Genomic DNA, 17,384 nt, shown 5'->3' with positions numbered 1-17,384 from the left:
TGTTCTGAGTTCATAAGCCTGAACCAAACCAGCAGGCCTGAACTTCAGAATACTAAGACTCCAAATCAAGAACCAAATCACAATTTTGCAACTGGACCCCATCTTTAGAATAGTCCAAATCAAAACTGTAGCCACTGAATTTGTGTACAAATACAAATAGATACAGATAGCCACTGAACTTGGGGGATATTTATAATCCTGATCTGAATTCTGAGGCTTGAGGCCACCTCAAATTAATATCTTGAGGTTGTGCAATTAATGTACCTTAAGATACATAAGCGGTGGCAACATTGCTTCTCTAATTGTGCTGCGAACCATTTCCCAGCTCTTTCTCATTGTTCATAATATCTTTGCAGTATACAAGAGTGCATAATATGCTTTTTGGCATTACAAAGCCATTTATGCCTTAGCTATATCTAACAATATAGAGAGAGCTGGATCAGCTGGCAGGAGTCTCCTAATAATCGACAACGTATGTAAACTATGCCATCTTTGCTCTGTTACGCATGTTAAAAAGTAAGCAAATGCAGGAGAAATATATTTAAATCTATGCTAAAACCTGCTACTTTCTAAAAACATTTGCAATACTTTTTATAACAATTTTTACATTAAAATCAAAGACGAAGGGTAATAAAACACTCTACCACACAAAATCCAGAGCTTTATTGTATTTTATTTGACACTTTTGAAGACACAAGAGTACTCAGGTACAATCCTAACAAGTTGTGAACTGCTCCAAAGGTCGGTGAAATCTGAATTAATCTTGCACAGAGAGGTGAACAAGACCACAATGACTGATATTTTATAATATAGTCTAAGAATACTCCAAGCAGGTGAGTATTGTAATGTTATGCCCAACAACTTTTATGCCATTCATCCATTTAAGCCACTTTGTAGTATAAATATGCAGCTTATCTCAGCTATTAAATCTCTGCAATATGTAATTAGGCCTTCTCATAATAATGCATTCAATCTCCTGTATATAAAAATCAGTGTAAGAATACTGATACATGCTGCCTATACCATCACTGTACATTCATCAGACTCAACCACAGCAAGCTGCTAATTTCCAAACTAGAGCTAAGCAACTTTAGGTCAAACTCTCAAGTCGTCATCCAAGCAGAACTTCCTTTGAGGTCACTGGGAGTTTTGCCTAAGGACTGGAGGGTTTGTTTGCTTAAAATAGCACAATGTAGTCTGAAATGCCTTATTCTGCAGGGAATTTGCTGCAGAATACACGTGAATGTCTATTCCATAAACAACTCAATTAGAAACTTTTGTCCTACTGAAGTTCCTACCAGTTTTACAAGCCTAACCGATGGTTCAATTGATGTTAAAATGGGTTTCCATATGCCACTTATATTTTGAAGTTGTTTAAAAGGACTACAAACTACATCATGTGGTTGCAGTGTAATATTCTACATCTAATTCTAAAAGGCTACACTTTCTATTTTGGGGTGGGAGGGTCAGGGGAATGAATTGGGGACTGAGCAGTCGTTTGCTCAGGAATCCTCAGTTCTGGGAAAATAAGTTTTACGGTGCTCCCACTAGATTGAAAGAGGAAGGTGGGGTGCAAAAGTGTGCAAACTCTTCTCATTTCACAACAGCAAAATCTTTTAAACAACAAAAAGCTTGGATCAAGATTGAATCTTTTAAAAGGTGAATATCAAATGCGCAGAGAATCACTGCTGTTCAGGGGTTACATTTCTGAGGAGCTGCAGAGCTCCCTTCACTCACTGCCGACATGCTGAAAGCATCACTCATAAATAAAAGGACAAATTAATCCCAGATGGATCTCCATTCAACCTGTAACAGGGCATTATTAGCCTTAATTCTGCACTGACTTAAGACCAGGTAAATACTTTAATATCAATGGAGTTCTATGGGGTACAAGTCTATGCAGAATTGGACCCACATAATTTAACATTGGATGTAAGGATCTTAAACCCGCTTTTCTTTATGCAAGTCATATTTTGGCACTATTAGACAAAGTATTGGGCCAGATCCACAACTCGTGTAGGCTGGCATAGCCTGGACCTGTAATGATACATAGCCTTCCCTAGGTAGTTGGGTAAGTACCTATCATAGGAGATCTGAAGTCTCAGGGCATAAGTTCTATATTTTCACATATTTTACAGGAGAATTCATTCATTATTATGATGCATCCTTGAAAATGAAATGGTGACCATTTGAAACAAGAAACAAAAACCCCAGCAACTGACTAGCATGTCTCTATAGTACGCTCAACTGGTCTGACTCGCATTGCAGGAAGACTGTTGTGTTCTCTGACACACCAACACTGCTCTCCCATTATTATAAGATCATCCTTGCACATTCCATATCTTACCATCTTTAAAAGCCTATAATTACAAAAGCTGAGTGAGAAACTGTGTTATTTCAAATTAACAGCTGAATGCAATCAGAGGCAAAGAGCATTTTTATACAAGAAAATAGCACTGTAGAAAGAAAGAGTCTGTACAGTATTTAAATATTGTATATACATAAAATTATATTGTTCATAACTCATCTTAAAGGTTCTCTTATTTGTAAACCAGGAAAGGCAACCAACAGAAATCTTATATTTAACATTTTAAGCAGAGCAAGCAGCAGGAAACAATGCTAGCAAGCAGTTTGTAACTCTATAAGAAATACCTAGCCAGATAATGTGGCTAGCATTTTCCAGTCCCTTTTTTATTTAATTCAGTACATTTTTTTCACATTCTACTAGGGAATTCTGCAAGAGAGAGACAAAGAATTCAAGGGCAGAACATAAGGGCCCAATCCTGCACTCTTTTCTTAGGCAAAATCCCAATTAAGCAGTATCTTCAAGTAAGTAGTGCAGAATCGGGGCATAAATTACTAAAGTGATTGATACAGCTTCCTTTTTCAAAAACCGTCAGTAATGGCTTCTATGGTGGTAACCTATGCTTAACTAAAGGAAAAGGGTTCTGCTAAACAATTAACCTTTCAATGTCTTGGAAGTGTAATACATTGCAGCAGGTGAAGGGGCAGCCTTGTTTAAAATAAAAATGCTAAAAGTATTAAAAATATCAGTGTTTTTCAGCCAATGCTACAGTTTTGTCAAAGCCCTCAAGATTGGATGGGGGTTTGGATTTGAATCTGAGATTCCCAGTTCATGGGTGATGCAGGGTTCCAGGAGTGGCTCATTTATAAATTTTTATAAAATGAAAGCTGCCCTGTCTGGAGCTGCGGTGCTCCAGATGTGTGAGTGTTAGAAGACATCTTGGTAAAGCAGTACCACTTGGAAAGCATGGTGACACCATAGGCAGTACAGTGCCTGCATTACAAACAGACCCCGATCATACACTGTACTCTGGTATCTGGCTGGCGCTCATTGCTGAACTGGGGCTTTTGTTCTCTGTCTCCCATGTTACTTACTGCCTGTGCAGCACACCTCCAAAATATATTTGTTCAACTAAAATGTTTACTTTAATATTATTGATCCAGAAAACTTTCCCTTTTTCACTTGTATACACTTCTGGGGAAGTCCTCAGTCTTCCAAAATGATAAAACAGTGGATTAACTTGTCAAAAAATGCAATCATAGATTTCAGCTTAATACTGATAAAAAAAAACCCTAAAATGGAAAGTTTCTTTGTTATCAGAGAATTTTCAAATCTAAACCAGGGTAACAGCTGTTAACTTTGATATAAATAAGAGCTTTAGAAATAAAGGCAGACATTTTCAAACCTGAGGACTTAATGTTAGGCTCCTAAATCCATAGGCAGGCACCTAACACAGAAGAGTCCTGATTTTTCCCAACTGGTGAGTATTGTCCATTCCTAGTGAAGTCAGTGGGAGATGTGGGTGGTCAGCATCTTTGGCCAGGTCTACACTACCCCCCTAATTCGAACTAAGGTACGCAACTTCAGCTACGTGAATAACGTAGCTGAAGTTCGAAGTACCTTAGTTCGAACTTACCTTGGTCCACACTCGGCAGGCAGGCTCCCCCGTCGACTCCGCGGTACTCCTCTCGCCGAGCTGGAGTACCGCAGTCGACGGCGAGCACTTCCGGGTTCGACTTATCGCGTCCAGACTAGACGCGATAAGTCGAACCCAGAAATTCGATTGCCAGCCGCCGAACTAGCGGGTAAGTGTAGCCAAGGCCTTTGAAAATCAGATCTCTAATTTTTGTGTGCCTAAATACAGATTTAGGAGACTAACTTTAGGCATCCAGATTTGGAAAATTTGGCCAAAATATCTAAAACAAATGAACACTGCCAAAAAGTGATGTGTTCTCACAGTCAGAAGACAGTGCTGATCAAATAACTAATCCCCACAACAATCCTGTAGGTAAATGTTTGCAACCATTTGGGAATCTTCAGCTTAATCTTTAGCACCTGACAACAGTTTGTACTATTTAATAGAGGTGGGATTTTCAAATGTATCTAAGTGATTTAGGAACATTGACTTTCAATGGGACTTGTGCTCCTAAATCTCTTAGGACTTTTGAAAATCTCACTAGATCATTTAAGAGGAAAATAAACCTTGATATATCTATACCTATTGGCTGTTCTCATCTAGCCTGCTGAAATTCAAGTGGATTGTGTCATATATGAAAGTCAGAAAATGGAACATTGAAATAATAGTTTTGCAGATGGACCATGGTAGGAGGGGACTTTTAGTAATTTAAGAAATCAATACCAGCTTTGACACTCTTAGAAGTGGCAACATCAATGGCCATGGCTTTAATCTCAGTGTCCCCAAACTGCATTAGCGTTTTGATCTCCCTCCGAGTTGGCACCAAAGTATCAGTTCCTGTGAGATCCAGACGAAGAGTGCCACACTTTTTCACTCCAGGCTCAGTGATGAAACTGACGTTATCTTGCTCCGAGCTGTAGATATTGATCACTATTACTAACTGGGAAGGCTTGGCAGGCGTGTAACTGCGCGACACTGTTTCTCCAAGAGCTACAGATTGGTCGGCTGAGATAAATTTGTCAAAGACATCAGTGCACCATCGTGTGCCGTCTTTAACCAGCAGCTTCTCCGGCGGGTGCTTTCCTTCCACGAACCGATTCAGGACCCCCACCCCATAGGTCAGAGGGGAACGTCGCACTTTGATGACAGCAGGGTCTAAGCCAAAAAGGACGGCGCCTTTGAGGATAGTGAGGCCCACATCCTGAGGAATGATGATTCGACATTTTGAACCGAAAGCATTCTGGACAGCTTGTTGGAGTAAAGGAGCTTCAGCAAATCCACCCACCAGGAACAGAAACTTGACATTGGTTACTTCTGGCTTTTCAAACAGATCACCTAAACAGAGAGACAAAGCCTGCTCAGCTAGGAAAACTTCCTAATGGCAAAACCCATTAGACTGTGGAATAATCTCGCAAGAGACATGCTGGGCACCCCATCACAAATATCCACGCATAGGACCAGAAAGAAGGCACAGGTCTGGAATGGCTCCCTGAACTCTGTGACACTTCCAAAGTGTCTTTTGTTCTGAGAGTCTATTGTTTGGATAGAGAAATATCCTATATTTTACATGGAGGATGTGCCTGAGGGGGCATAGCCCTCAAAACAGAAGAAAATTTTGAAGTAATAGAGTCTAGATACACATTTTAAAACTTATTTTCATCTTAAGCCAGATTTTTATTTATTTATTTTTGCTAGATGAAAGCGGGCACATTTCTGTGCAAACCAATCCAACAGCCAGTCTGGGGGCAGAGAGGGAAGCCGGCTAGATGAATATCCCCCACGAGCTTCTGACATCCAAGACAGCAGCCAGGTATTTCCAGGCAAAACTGATTAATGCTGACTTTATTACATTACATATAATCACCCAATTTTAAAATATATTAATACTTCTGATTCCACCATCTCAACCAAAATGTATTCCACCTGCAAAATAATATCTCCTTAAATTCTTCTTGCACATGTCCTCTCTTTACTTAAACCCATGTTCTCTAGTTCTGGTCTATCCAAAAAACTCATATTGATTAAGTTTAATGTTATAGTTACCTGTACCTACTTTAAATGCTTCAATCATGCTGCCTCAATTATCTGTCATAACAAAATAATCCTAGTTCTCTCATTTTCTATTCATATATAACTATTTTGTTGCCATTATATTAGTTGCCTTATTATGCTGTGCTCTAATATAATTATACAATTTTTCATATAGGATGCCCAAAATTGAACTCTATATTCCAGATATAATCAATCCAGTATTGTGTACAGTGTTAAAATAATATTCTCGTGCTTATTATACATAATAATATTCCACTTGATACAAGCCTAATAGTCTTATGTTGAACTGAGAATTTAGACACGGGGTTTCTCAATCTGGCCCCATCTTCCACTATTATATTAACACATCCAATTATGTTTAAACCAAGGCTTGGAATTATTTTTACCCAGATGCATTACTTATTATTTGTGTATTGTCAGTGGTAAAATTGAACTGGACAAAACAATGAAGAATATGTTGTGGGAGATAGTCCTGCATTGGCACAGAAATGAACTAAATGTCTTAATATGTCTTTCTTTCTTTCTTTCTTTCTTTCTTTCTTTCTTTCTTTCTTTCTTTCTTTCTTTCTTTCTTCAGACAAGCTCCAAATTAATGTGAAAGAAAGAAAGAGGATATTGACTATTAATTAGGTTTCAATCTTCTAATGACTTGTATTCCTGAAAGCGCAAGAGGAAATAAAGTTTATGCAGCTTTAGTACTGATTGCCTGGTCAACAGCTACAGAATAGCCAGAAATATCTATTAAGATACTAGGTGACTTGGAGCAACCCTGATAGTCATTTTTTGGGTGATTTGGGGGTATTACATTTTACACCATTCATGGGGTCAAATTACCCCATTAAACATAATTCCCAGTTTTGGGGCTGTGATAGATGAGTATTTGGATAAATCATACTTCAGTTTACATCCAGTCAGAAACTCATTACACCTTGATACATACTAAGATGTTGAATGATCTGGTCAATTGTAGGTTTGAAAAGGGCATTCATTGCATCTGGACTCATCCTTAGCATCCCTTGGGAGGACCACTTGACAAAATCCACACTGCAACAAAAGAGCAAAGGAGGCTGTTAAAATGAGTTCTAATTTTAAAAAGAGTAAGCCGGTACTTGAGCTGTAGGACATGGCTGATAAGAAATTCACAGATTTACAGCCTCTACGTTAAGCATGTCATTTGCAGTAGGTAAAATGGCCAGTCCCTGTCCACCAGCATACTTGAGTGTGCCTCCCACCAGCAATAATGCCTTTTGTTTAATTGTGGTTTTCCTGGCCTGACTGCCTCCCAGCAGCATCACTAATGTTCAGAGCTCTACTGAAACATTTTATGTTCCCTCCAATGTCAGCTCATCTGAAACAAAGCTAATGCATCCCCCAGAAGGAAATGATCCTTTCAGTTAAAGTAGCAGTAGATCTCAAGGCCACTGCAATCACGCAAAGAAGATTAACAGGCTTGGGAGCTCTAGGGACATAAAAAAGAGTACCACACATGCATGGGAGGCAATTCCATTCTGAGCAGTGCATTGTGAAGCGCAGGCAAGATGGCAAGGAAATGTTTGAATACAGGAGTAGGTTATTCCACTGCTGACTCACTTACATAAACTGGTTACAGCTGGGTCATTTTCTCCTTTTCATTCACATATATTTAAGGTGTCACATCCGAAGAAGTGAGGTTTTAACTCACGAAAGCTTATGCCCAAATAAATCTGTTAGTCTTTAAGGTGCCACCAGACTCCTTGTTACCTTTATAAGCAATTTTCATCCCCTCTTGTTGCCCTCTCCATTTCTTTGGCATTTACATTACTTCCAAAAGGCACCACTATGAATGATTCATGGGAGGGAAGAAGGGTTTGTAGTAAGCAGAAGGATACATTTCTTTAAGTGTCTAAGCCCCATTTTCTAAACTGATTTTGGTTTAGGATGGAATTATAATAGGATTTAGGCTCCTAAATAATTTAGGTGGTTTTGAAAATTTTACTCAAAAGACTAGGAAAAAGGAGGCATGGGGGTTCCAGTCAGCCACATACTCCCTCTGTGACCTTTGGCAAGTCACTTAACCTCTCTGAACCTCATTTTCTCCATCTCTATCGGCAAAATGGGGACCCAAGTTTAAATAAATAATTGACAAATAGAATTGTTTGGTTTTTTTTTTAATTGATTTTGAAAAAATTAATGCACAATGCTTCTTGGAAGGCAGAGAGTTGCATGGGAATGTTATGAATATGGATGGGGTTGTGCGAAAGGAAGTAAGAGTGCGGGTGTGTCCATGTACAGAATGCGACAGATTCTTGGACTCAACTCCATCTACTTTGCACTGCTGTCCAGAATTCCTCCAACAGCCGGCTGTGTGCCACTGGCTCCTGCAACCCACTGTATGAAGGGCATGTCAAGGGTGGAACTCTCTGTGGACCTGCTACAGTTGGTGTAGGCTGCTTTCAATTACACCAGAAGCTCTTGTGGCTTCTGGTCAACCTAGAATCAGATAAGTGGGAAGGTGACTCTTAGCGGCACTGAATATAAACTCAGCACAGCTAAGAATCTAGCCCTACACACATAGCCAGAAATACAGGAGACTGTCTCAGTGTGGAACCTTAGGAAATGGTGCTATATAAATAAAAATGGTCTAGTGGAACTTGCAGAAAGAAGTCTACAGTAGGATGCAAGTGTTATGGAGAAAACTCTTAAGAAAAGCTAGAATATAACTTTCTTTTCTGGTAATTGTATCTGAGGCAGTATGATTTTCCCATCATTAGATTACATTTTCTCACTACAATCTATTACGCTACTTGCAATTAGGATATTTTATTATTCTTTCCAGCAGTGAGTAGTTAATTATGAATCTATCCAGGTTCAATCGCCTACTTACTTGCTTTTCCTTAAGGCGTGTTCCACGCTGTGACCTCGAAACTTCTTATAATAGTCAATGAAGGAGAAAGGCAGAGTGATATTCAGTGGATTGGTTCTGTCTGGGGCCGCTGCCCTTTTACGGGACTCAAACGCTATCATCAGATCCACCCAAGCAGCAGGACGCTTGATTTTAAATTGTTCAATAAAATCCTCTCCAAATATTTTACACAGGAGTTTTTCAAACTCATAGTCCACGCCTACAGAACCATATGGCCCACCTGTGTTAGAAACAAAACATATTGTTAACATAGTGTATTGCTCACTAGAACTTGAGCCCATCATATACAAATCCAGATCATACGACATAGCTAAGTGGATGATAAAATGCAATGACCCAGAGCATGATAAGTGTATTTTCACTGTCAGGGAAAAGACTAAAATTACTGATGGTTCCATCTTGTATATGAGGAGATCAAGACGGAGCTTGTGCTTATGAATAGGTTGCCTTGCTGCATAGAGAAAGACATATGTTGGGTTCCTCTGTGGTGGCACTGGAGTCACCAAGGCTGATAGTTCAGGAATCATACAGAAGAGGACCAACCCAGGATTTCATGGGTGCTGTGACAATTAAGGGATTGTCTCAGGCGGCTAATGGCAAAGCTCACAAGGCAAAGCTCAACTGGATCTGGAGTTAGAGGTGGGACTGTACTTTGGGGAGTTGAATTTTACTTCCTGGCCATGGAGCAATCACTATGTCATCTGATTTCAGACAGGGACACACCTTTCCCATCAGGGTGATGGACCCATCTCACTACTCTACCTTTGGAAGTCAATGCACATGTAGCTTCTACATGAATCTGCGGGAGAATACTGTTCTGCTAACCAATCACTCAGTTAATAGCCTGGTGGGACTTTCCAACAATCTTTTGTTCTATCAGCCGGCCATATAGTGATTCTCTAAATGCCCATGTAGGTCACCATAGTTTAGAGATGACCTATGAGAGATGAAATGAGAGGGGAGATATAGAGTATGCGAGTGATGAAAGTCAGACCAAGACTGGTGCTGAGCCAAAATGAGGAACAGTTTGACACTGTCTCTTATCTTCTCAAAGAAAGTTTTACTTTTCTCAAAGTAAACATATACAGGATGTTATTTAACACTCTCTATTGACTAGCAGTTCAGAAATCACATGAAATTAGCAAGACCTTTTGAATGTTGACTTTAATATAGGATGAACTATGAACTAAATTAAGCAAATAGTAAAACATCACAGCATCCTTATTGGCAGTAAGGGTGTAAGATCAAACTCAAAGTACTACACAAGTGAAACGAGTAGTGATTAATGTAACTTTACCAGTTGCCTTGTACAGTTCCTTCAGGTGTCCTTCAGGTAGCCTGATCTGATGGACAGTGAGATCCACTGTACCTCCTCCACTGTCAACAACTATGTACCGGTCACCTATGAAGCAACAGGAACAAGCAACATCATTTTCATCGGCGTCAACACAACAGTCTACTAATACTTAAGCAATATGAATACGAATTCTGCGGGCAATGTTATCATCATCCCAAGCAGAAAGCCATGAACATCTGTACTGGGGACAACTGGCTTGAAAATTAGCAGTTCCTAGTGGAATAATTTGCAGTGATTTATAATGGAAGTGAAACTTGTATGCTGTATGCTACAGACTTAAGCACCCATGTGGGGAGAATGTATCTCTTTGATAAGTGGAATTGTGCATGCCATCTGTGTACGTTCCATTGTGTTAACAGTTCTGTAGACATATTACAGTGCCAGCTTACTTATAAGGTGTATTCTGAGGACATTATGCTCTGGCTTGCATTTTAAAATCTGGGTTTGTCCCTTTTATAACCCATCAACTTAATAATATGTGCTTTTCTAGAGCATGCAAAATTCTAGCTCAGTCTTGTAGACTAAGAGCAGTGCATGCACTTGTATTTTCCTTTAAATTAGTCATTTTGAGAATACCAAAAGCACATAATAAATTTGTGGGAAAGGTTTGTGGGGTTTTTGCCAGCAATATAAAACCAGCAAGAGCAAAGATAATTCACAAAAGGACGCTACCTTCCTCCAACTCAGACCAGATCTCTCCTATGACATTTTCCACCAAAAAGGTGCGGCTCTGCCGATTACGACGTATGTATTCCTTAGCTAATCATTGACAGAGAGAAAATTACTAAGTATAAGAAAGCAGGAACAAGCTGATAACAAACAGCGCAGGAAGCAAACACAAGCAGAATGAGAACTTTCTATGTATTATTTGGTAAGGTTCTAACAAAACAGATGAACAAAAATTGCTGTATTAGAATTAGGAATTTACAAATTGAGTTCTGGAAAGAAAAAAAAATCAGTTATTCTATTCTTTACTTACAATAACTGGATTTCAAATAATGCTCTAAGATTTCTTTAAAAGCTTTCTTAATAGTACATATTTATTATATTTTTAATAAACAAAATGAAGTATTTATATGCAGACACATTTTTTGGTTGTAGAAATGCCAAGATGCATTTTTGCCAGTAGGTGGCATACTTGATGCATAATAAAATAATCAAGAATTGACTTAAAAATTGTCTAGGAATTGAAGACAATTTGGCCAAGATTTTCAAAAGTGATTACTGATTTTGGGTGCCCCCATTTTTGGTTGCTCCAGATGAGATGCCGCAAGTGAGCCCAGTTTTCAGAGGGTAGGTGCTCAGTACCGTCTAAAAATTAGGACCCCTCAAACTATCTCCATTTGAGCACCCCTAGTCATTAGTTACTTCTGAAAATCTTGGCCTTTGTCAGTTTTGTGCTATGGACCTTGGTTGTAGGAGCAAATCCTGCTCATTTTACTCAGGCATACCTCCCACTGGATTCCAATTAGAGTTTTGCTTGATGGAGGACCTGTAGGATTTGGCCCATTACATATATGCACATACCAGCATAAGTCAATTTAAATACACCTCAACCCTGATATAACGTGACCTGATATAACATGAATTCGGATATAACGCGGTAAAGCAGCGCTCCGGGGTGCGGAGCTGCACGCTCCGGCGGATCAAAGCAAGTTCGATATAACGCGGTTTCACCTATAACGTAGTAAGATTTTTTTGGCTCCCGAGGACAGCGTTATATCGGGGTAGAGGTGTACATATGATTTAAAAATTAAGTATAATCTAGTAACACATAGTTATAGAAATAATGCATTTTATGAAAATTAATCTCCACATAGACATTTAAAATATGTAATGTGATTTGCTAAGTGTCTCTACTAATGTATTTCTAAACCCAGCTTGTGCAACTAAATGACTACTAAATCATTTCCAATGTAACTTTCACTCATCTTTAAAGGTCATCTATATGATACTACAGAAAAACGTAGACACATTCCATGGTATAGCAAAATATTGTTTCATCTGAAAAAATTCTATCTAAAATAGAAAAAAGGTACATTTATTGTATAGAAGAGGACAATTATATTTTGCTAGCTAATGATAATATTACTTCACATTTCTATAGTGTCTTACATTTGAGGATATCAAAAGCCAATAAATAAAACCTCAATTCTCCTGTGATGGAAGCAAATATTATCCTCATTTTACAAATTGAGAAGCAGACACAGAAAGGTTAAGTGACACCGGAGTCAATGACAGAGCAACGGACAGAATCCAAGGAAAGGCCTGATCCAATACCCACTGAAGTCAATGGGAGTCTTTCCATTGACTTTAACAGGCATTGAATCAGACCTGAGATACATTCCTTTAACCATTAGATTATGCTTCCTTTCCTAATGCAAATTTATGCTCAGGATTCTGAAGAGTACAACTTTTGTTTTGTCTGCACAGCACTAAAATAGTCCTTGAAAAGCTCTTCTCTGTTTATGTTTAAAGGGTTTTCCTTCTTGATCTCTTCTCAGCTTTGCTTGGGTCCCTGCCATGCTTTTATTGAATTTTAGATTAAACCCAAATTAATTCACTCAAAGCCTTGTTTCTATTAATTCTAATTGAATTAAATCCTTTTCGTCTATACCAACTTTTACCTTATTAAGTCAAGAAAGATAACTGTAAAAAGACTTCTGACAGAATCCCATGACTTTGTGAACAGATTTTGCTCAACAGCCCAGTCCTGGGCTCCCTTTAACCAAACAAGAAAATGCTTTCATTTGCATAGGGATAAATGCCCTGGAGCCAGAGGGCAGGTGCAGAGGCATGACCAATGCAGCGACAAATACATGGTTGCACCAGCCAAAAATCGCTTGCTTAGGGGTGCACAGTTGCTCAAGCTCCGGCTCCAGCTGTGAAGAAATTCTGTGGTCTAGGCAGAGAAGGGATGCTTCTGTCCTCCTGCCCATTAAAAGACACCCCTGAGCAAAGCCTCTTGACACAGGCTTTGTGCAGCGGTGAGGATTTTACCTGTGGTATTACTGAATAAACCCGCATCAGGGTCTTTGTGGCATGGACAGGGCTAAAATTGTGGTGGCTAAATATTATTTCATCTAGCTAAATAAGACGTGTTATTTTATTAAAAGGACTCGATCAGTTTTACTAATTATGAAATTTCTGGGGGCAAATTGGGTCATCACATCCTGAGAACTAAAAAAATGGCTTCCATTAAGGGAGAGGGAGAAATAAAATGTCTTGAATGGGTTTATTAGCTGAATCTTCCATTTGCTTTTGCTGTTTTGAGCTGGAAAACATGACCAAGTATAAGATCTTTTGCCAGATTCTCTGCGGGGGTAAACTGGCACAGCTCCACAGCTCTCAATGGAGTGCACCAATTTACACTAGCAGATAATTTGGATCTTTATGTTACAATCAAAACTTGACCCATCCCATCTTTACTGCCTAACTTCAGACTCAGTCAGAATGACAGTTTTCAAAAACTTCTGCAGTGAAAGATGATCCATCTGCAAACCAGTTAAATTACACTCCATAGTCTGCCTCTCTGCGTAAATGTGTCTGCATCAAACCTACCACCGGAGCTAGTAAAAACTCAACATTCACAAAAACAACGAGGAGTCCGGTGGCATCTTAAAGACTAACAGATTTATTTGGGCATAAGCTTTCGTGGGAAAAAACCTCACTTCTTCAGATACATGGAGCGAAAATTACCAACATTCACAGTAACAACAGATAACACACCATGATATCTGAAGCACAATGCTTAGTTTCTGGTCACAGTTCAGAGAAAATGCTGTGTCATATCACGTAGCAGTTTTGCTAACTACTGGTGAATGCTGACTATTTTATGGTGACCGATGTAATTATGAACCAAAAATCACCAAGTGCCCAACTTTTGACAAAAATTCCAGAAACATTAAAGGTCTGATGGCAAATTCAAGTGTAATCCCTTGTTAAATTAATATAGCTAGTTTAACACATCGTGGCTGCCTCACAAAAGTAAACTTAAATCTGCACTAGGAAACAATTAGCAATTACATTAAAATGGATCAGTAAGGTCCCTGCAAACACTATGCCTTTGCTTAACTTCAAACCTGTGAGTAGTCCCTCGTGTCCCAATAAAGTCAATCGTGCTACTTGCATGCTTAAAGTTAAGCATTCAGCACAAGCGTTTGCAGGATCAGTGCCCAAAATAGTTAAATTAAAGTAAATAGAGAAATTTTTCTATACTAGCCTGTAATGTTCCACTAACACAAAAAGGCAATGATAACCTACAGAAAATGGTAAGAACACTACCCTAATGACCAAATCTAATGTAGGCGAAAGGCACTAGATCTCAAGTCGGTTAGTAGAAGAGGTACCCTGTGTAAATCCAGCTCCTACGGTGTCACTAGCGTTATAACCATTGACAGGTGCTTTGCTGCTCAGGTCTATCATCTGGTGAAGGCGGAGCTTTCTGCAGTAGATGGAAGCAGCCTCGGGTTCCAGGGCAATTATCAGCTGCTCGGGGTTTTCAGGAGTTGCCATTCCTGCCTGTGAGACAGAATCATTCAGAGAAGTGGGGTGGGAAAAAATGTAACCAGATAGTCTTCATCTCAGAAGATGGTTTGGTAGGTGAACAATGAACATTTAAACCAGCTCTGCATTTTTTCCTAAGTTAAATGCCACTAAAAAGCTGCTGAGCCATTGGCTAAGGATCTTGGCCTGGAAAAAATTATGTCTTCAGTTTTCACAACTTTGCAGGTGGTCACTGGGGAAGGTGCATGCACTTACCATGCTTAGTATCTAGTTAATGAGGTGAGTGCATATGATAGGCAGAGAAAGAGAGCTAGAGAAGACATGCTGAAATCCAGTAAACTGTCTACAATCTGCGCTCCTTGTTAACCAGCAGAATCTAAACTTCTCAAGAGTCCCAACCTTCTGCCAAGAAACGGAGAAATACTTTTGCCCTCCTTTCCCCGTAACAATAACATTAACGCATCACTCTGGTTTTATAGTCTATCACTACACAGAACAAGTGGCTAATACAGTGGCTATTCTATCAGCCCAGCAAATTTTGTTCACGTGTGTGGTGGGGCTGAAGAAATTTCCACAAGTAGCTCTTGCAGAAAGCCAGCAAGGAGTCCCCTGAAGTCACTGATCTGTACGATGCCCTTTGCCAGATATCCATCTTTTCACTTTGAGCTGAGTTTTCCTTTCCCATCACTTTTACACACACCCATATTCTGCAATAGTTTTAAGATGTAGACTCAGCATTGCCAACCCATGCATTCAAAATCATGTCAGGCCTGCAAAACATCATGAGACTGGCTTAAGAATCAAGACATTTTTAAAAACAACCTTTACAGTTCTTTTTATTTGCTTTCTGGGCCTTTTTATTTGTTTGTGAGCCTTTAGGGGTCATGTTTTTAAGGTTTTCTCTACAACTGTAAGGGCTACAAACTTACTTCTTCCCCTCCCCATGAAACCTACGATTCTCATATAATCACATGACTCCAAGAGTTGGGGCTTTAAGAAAAATTCCAAATATCACAAAAGTTGGCAAGTGTGCTCTTGTCCTACTTTTCTTTTCTCCTACAAGCTCCGGTGTTTCCCCCTAGATCAGGGGTGGGCAAACTTTTTGGCCCAAGGGCCACATTGTGGTTGCACAACTGTATGGAGGGCCATGTAGGGAAGGCTGTGCCTCCCCAAACAGCCTGGCCCCCTGCCCCCTTCCACTTCCCACCCCCTGACTGCCCCCCTCAGAACCTCCGCCCCATCCAACCGCCCACCGCTCCCTGTCCCTGTCCCCTGACTGCCCCCCGGGTTCCCCTGCCCCTTATTCAACCCCCCAGCTCCCTGCCCCCTTACCATGCCGCTCAGAGTGGCAGGACTGGAAGCCACACTGCCCGGCCGGAGCCAGCTACGCTGCCCACATAGCAGTGTAACTGCAGGTGAGGGGGGACAGCAGGGGAAGGGCCGGGGACTAGACTCCCTGGTCGGGAACTCAAGGGCTGGGCAGGACGGTCCCGTGGGCAGGATGTGGCCCGCGGCCATAATTTGCCCACCTCTGCCCTAGATTCTGATTTTCTCTTAGGACAGGCAACACTGACATTTCCAAGCTCCTACAGTTCCAACTCAAATTGAGGTTTTCCTGCTAATGTTGTTTATTGGTAAACTGTGTTCCTTAGTGCTAAAGCATGTTGGTAAAGAGGAGAATGGTTTTTTGGTTTATTTGTTTTCATTGTCAGTCTCCCAGGAAACTTTTGGGTGCTTTGATTCATGCACATACACTGTCACTGCATGACAGCTTTCCAAAAAAAGGCACCACAATTACCTAAGATGTGAACAAGCCTTTAAAATACAAAAAAAAACAAACAAAGAAACAAACAAAAGTGGCTCAGATGGAAGAACAGCTGACTTGCATTGGAACCCAAAACAGTTTACATAGTTACACTTCACACTACAGTAATAAGACAACTGCTGGTTGTACGTGCTTGGAAATAACTTGCTTGTATGAGAAAGTATAAATGAAAGTAAAGTTTGTTCATAAGCCAATGCTCAGGCCAGGCTGCTCAGTGGAAGGGGGTCAGGGCGTGGAAGGGGGTCAGGGGTGCAGGCTCCGAGGGCACTTACCTCAAGTAACTCCCGGAAACAACAGCATGTCCCCCCTCTGGCGTCTATGTGGAGGCTGGCCAGGTGGCTCCACGCGCTGCCCCGTCTGCAGGCACCACCCCCGCAGCTCCCATTGGCCACAGTTCTCAGCCAATGGGAGCTGAAAAGCTGGCGCTTGGGGCCGGGGCAGAGCGTGGAGTCCCCTAGCTGCCCCTCCCTTCCAGGAGCCGCGTGGAGCCTCGGCAGGCAGGGATCCTGCCTGAGACCCGCTGCGCTGCCAACCGGATTTTAGATGGGCCAGTCAGTGGTGGTGTTCAGGTGTTCCGGTTGAAAACCAGACACCTGGAAACCCTAATCTAGATTGGTACTTATATGGCTCATCACTGTAATATCTGGATGCCTCAGAATTGTTAATAGATTTTATTCTTTCAATACTCCTACAAGGTAGGAAAGTATTATCCCAGGTTTATAGAGGGAGAACTGAGGCACAGGATAGGTAAGTGCCTATTTTTTGAGGTCCAATCCAGTGTCTTCCCCATTAGATTGCCAT

At 40.5% G+C, this 17,384-nt stretch overlaps 1 protein-coding gene across 2 annotated transcripts in view; it reads right to left on the bottom strand.

Annotated features, from left to right (window-relative positions):
* Positions 1-653: 653 nt before the first annotated feature.
* Positions 654-17,384, bottom strand: part of HSPA12A (heat shock protein family A (Hsp70) member 12A) — an 81,023-nt gene continuing 64,292 nt past the window's right edge. For both annotated transcript variants that reach the window (XM_065552392.1, XM_065552393.1), the window contains exons 7-13: positions 14,602-14,773; positions 10,925-11,011; positions 10,193-10,297; positions 8,857-9,115; positions 6,934-7,037; positions 4,128-5,276; positions 654-3,838 (exon numbers count right to left, since the gene is read on the bottom strand). In XM_065552392.1, coding sequence (XP_065408464.1) covers positions 4,642-5,276; positions 6,934-7,037; positions 8,857-9,115; positions 10,193-10,297; positions 10,925-11,011; positions 14,602-14,773 — 1,362 coding nt within the window. In that variant the 3' untranslated portion in view covers positions 654-3,838; positions 4,128-4,641. The remainder of the gene's footprint in view (positions 3,839-4,127; positions 5,277-6,933; positions 7,038-8,856; positions 9,116-10,192; positions 10,298-10,924; positions 11,012-14,601; positions 14,774-17,384) is intronic.

Source organism: Chrysemys picta, chromosome 7, assembly GCF_011386835.1.
Source record: "Chrysemys picta bellii isolate R12L10 chromosome 7, ASM1138683v2, whole genome shotgun sequence".
In the NCBI taxonomy this organism is placed as follows: Eukaryota; Metazoa; Chordata; order Testudines; family Emydidae; genus Chrysemys; species Chrysemys picta.
Note: the sequence above shows the minus strand (reverse complement) of the source record. Positions and strands in the feature narration are given on the sequence as shown.